This window comes from Ahaetulla prasina, chromosome 1, assembly GCF_028640845.1.
Source record: "Ahaetulla prasina isolate Xishuangbanna chromosome 1, ASM2864084v1, whole genome shotgun sequence".
In the NCBI taxonomy this organism is placed as follows: Eukaryota; Metazoa; Chordata; class Lepidosauria; order Squamata; family Colubridae; genus Ahaetulla; species Ahaetulla prasina.
Window position 1 is genome coordinate 377,299,444 of NC_080539.1, and position 2,869 is coordinate 377,302,312.

The following is a 2,869-nucleotide window of genomic DNA, read 5'->3' on the forward strand; positions in this document are numbered from 1 at the left end:
CGACGCGCGAGCCGGAGCCTCCCAGCGTGGCTCAGCCGGGAGGTCGGGACGTCCAGCCGCGGAGGCCACGTTCCGGGAAGAAACGGCTCTCCCTTCCTGCCGGCTGCGCGCGAGTCACAAGACCAAAGAAAGCGGTGATGCAACGCGCGTCGTGTGACCGACAGCCCTGCAACTGGGTCTGCAGGCCGCCGCGACCTCTCACCCACTCAGGGCAGGAGGCTGGTTCGCCGAGCTGGACATTTCTGCGGAGGGGGAGAGACGGGACGGGCAAAAGTGGAGAAAGGCCGAAGAATGGGGGGGTCTGCAAGGAGAAGCCCCCCCCCAGCGTGCTGTTGCGTTTCCCCCGCTTGCCCGAGTTTGCATGTGCATCTCCCTTAACCCCCCGCCCAGCCCCGCGCAGGCTTTTCCCTCCTGCCAAGAACGGAAGCGCCGGGGGTTTGTAGTGGTTTATCACCCAGGTTCTGCCGCCCTCCAGTGTAAAATCCCCCTGGCTGACTCGCAGCCCCACGAAGAGCCGCCTAGAGACTCGATCGTCCGCTGGGGGGGGGGGGGGAGGGGAGGGTGAGTTGCGCTCCTTCCCCGCCGTCGCTTCGGAGGAACTCCACGAGTTCTACAAAAACAGCCCCCACGCCGCGCTTGCTGGGCAGGAAATGCCGCTGCTGGGAAGACTCAGCCGAAACTCAGCCGCTTCTCCCCAAAGGCAAACGCTCGCCTTTCCCCGTGGGATTCCTTAGCCGACCAATGGTAAAGCTCGCGGGCCGGCCTGGTTTGCTGGCGGGCCAATCGCTGTTGAGAACGGACGGAGTGAGGCCGCCCCTCGGAGAAGGCATATAAGGCGCTGTCAACCGCGGGGCTCCGCAGTTTCGGTCGTCGCCTGGGGTTGTGGTTTCTTCCGCTTCCCCGCCTTTGGATTATTTGGCGGGTTCCCGCTCTGGACCGCGGCTGGATCGGAGCCGCCCTCGCCATGACGCTGGAGGAGCTGCTGCCTGGTGACCACACAGCCGGAAGGTGAGTCCGGTCATCTGGCCGCAGGGGGAGGGACGGCGTGGGCGAAGAGCCAAGGGCTCCCGGGGCGCCTCTGACCCCCGCCTGGCTTATTTTCAAGGATGAAGTCGGTCGGCGCGGCGCTGGAGCGGCTCTTGGTGGCGGCGCAGCGGCAGGGCTGCCTGACGGTGGGCGTCTACGAGGCCGCCAAGCTCATGAACGCGTGAGTGCCCCTCCCTCCCCCGAGAGTGTGGGCAGGGGGGAGGGAGAGAGTGGCAAGCCGGGCCCGTCGCTGGGAGACCCGGGTGTCCGGGAGCCTCTGACCCCGCAGCCCTTCCCCGCAGCGACCCGGACAGCGTGGTGCTTTGCCTGCTGGCGGCGGACGAGGCGGACATCGCGCTGCAAATCCACTTCACGCTCATCCAGGCCTTCTGCTGCGCCAACGACATCCACATCCTGCGCGCCTCCGGCCTGGAGCGCTTGGCGGCCGTACTGGGCGAGAACCCCCCGGACGACAGCTGCAGCGCGGAGCCGCGGGACCTGCACTGCCTGCTGGTGACGGTGAGCCGGTCGGCGGAGGGAGGCGGCGGCGGCGGCGGCAATTGCGAGGGTCTTGCTGGGGGGGGGGAGGGAGACACTCCGGGGCGGCTCTCCCTGGCCTGGAACTGAGGGGCGGCTTTGTCTTCCTCCCGCAGACCCCACATGCGGACTCGTGGGGCAGCCAGGGCTTGGCGGAGGTGGCCAGATTCTGCCAGGAGAGCCGGTGCAACGACCAGTGGGTGCCCTGCGTTGCTCTGCAAGCGCGCTGAGGCCCTGCCGGTGTCTGATGCGGAGCGTCGCGTGTGCAACAGTCCGAAAGGAAGAATGTTGTTTCTGTACAAATTACACGAGCGCGTGACTGTCGGTAGGCGAGCGGTGGGTGAGTCACGCGGGAGAGTGGAGCAGAGCCAGCAGAAGGTCTGACTTGGTCCCGAGGAGGAGGTCTGCGCTGCTCCTCCGTCAGCTGTCTGCTCCGGAGGAGGAAGAGGAGGCGGCGGGATGGCGACTGTGGGAACGTGTGGGCGCCAGGCTCCCCGTAGGCGGAGCCGCTCTTCCTGCTGCCTGCCTTGTCAGGAGTGCCAAGGGGGCACCTGCCCCGGAGAGACGCCGGGATTAGCTGGAAGGCCAAGCCGCCCGGAGAAGGTTCCGCCTTGTCGGGGGGGGGGGGAGGGGCCTGCCCGCTCTTCTCCCAGGACTCTTCCCGAGGAAGAATAACGAGCCAGCCCAAAGCTCTACGGATTGCGAACTTGTCCGAAGAGGATGGAGCTCCAACCGGCAGCTGCAGAGGATTGTCCTTTTTAAAAAACTTCCGGATACTGAGGGTTTTAATTTATCTTGGAAGATTTACATGTTTGTTTTCGACTTTTCTCTGAAGATGAAAGGAGATGCAGGAGCCAAATACAAATTTATTCTGGGATTAAAAAGATAATAAACACGTATTATGTTCTGAAAGTAACATATGAGCAAATTTTTCTTGGGGCTGCCTTCAAGGGCCTCTCTGTGTTCCCTGCAGGGCCATGGAGTGCGCCTTTTGTACAGGATCTGGCCCAGCTATTGTGCCAATATCTGCAGCTGGAGTTGCCTTGTGGCATTTCCTGGAGGGGGAATTTCCCTGCTCTACTTGGAGATGCACTTAATTCTGCTCCCCCTGGAGCATCTTGGCCCAAAGGAGGCACTAAACACCCTTCTGGGGAAAAAATTAACTTTATTTTACTGTTCAGTCTGGACGCTTTCTCATTCAGCAGAAAGTGTGAGTGTGAACAGATATTGCATAGTTGGAGCAGGTTCCAGATTGCAACAGACCTCTTGCAGTTTCACCTCTTGTAAAAAAAAAAACAAAGTGTGT

At 62.2% G+C, this 2,869-nt stretch overlaps 1 protein-coding gene across 1 annotated transcript; it reads left to right on the plus strand.

Annotated features, from left to right (window-relative positions):
* Nucleotides 1–827: 827 nt before the first annotated feature.
* Nucleotides 828–2,479, plus strand: GADD45B (growth arrest and DNA damage inducible beta). The gene is made up of 4 exons (XM_058163734.1): nt 828–1,008; nt 1,106–1,207; nt 1,329–1,545; nt 1,680–2,479. Exons 1-4 carry the CDS (start codon nt 965–967, stop codon nt 1,791–1,793), a joined length of 477 nt encoding a protein of 158 aa, XP_058019717.1. The 5' UTR covers nt 828–964; the 3' UTR covers nt 1,794–2,479.
* Nucleotides 2,480–2,869: the final 390 nt, after the last annotated feature.

Bases quoted from the DNA above. Each gene is read 5' to 3' on its own strand.
- GADD45B (XM_058163734.1), top strand. From the start codon at position 965: ATGACGCTGGAGGAGCTGCTGCCTGGTGACCACACAGCCGGAAG. The intron at 1,208-1,328 runs GTGAGTGCCCCT...CCTTCCCCGCAG, and splicing joins GCCGCCAAGCTCATGAACGC to CGACCCGGACAGCGTGGTGC. The intron at 1,546-1,679 runs GTGAGCCGGTCG...TTCCTCCCGCAG, and splicing joins TGCACTGCCTGCTGGTGACG to ACCCCACATGCGGACTCGTG.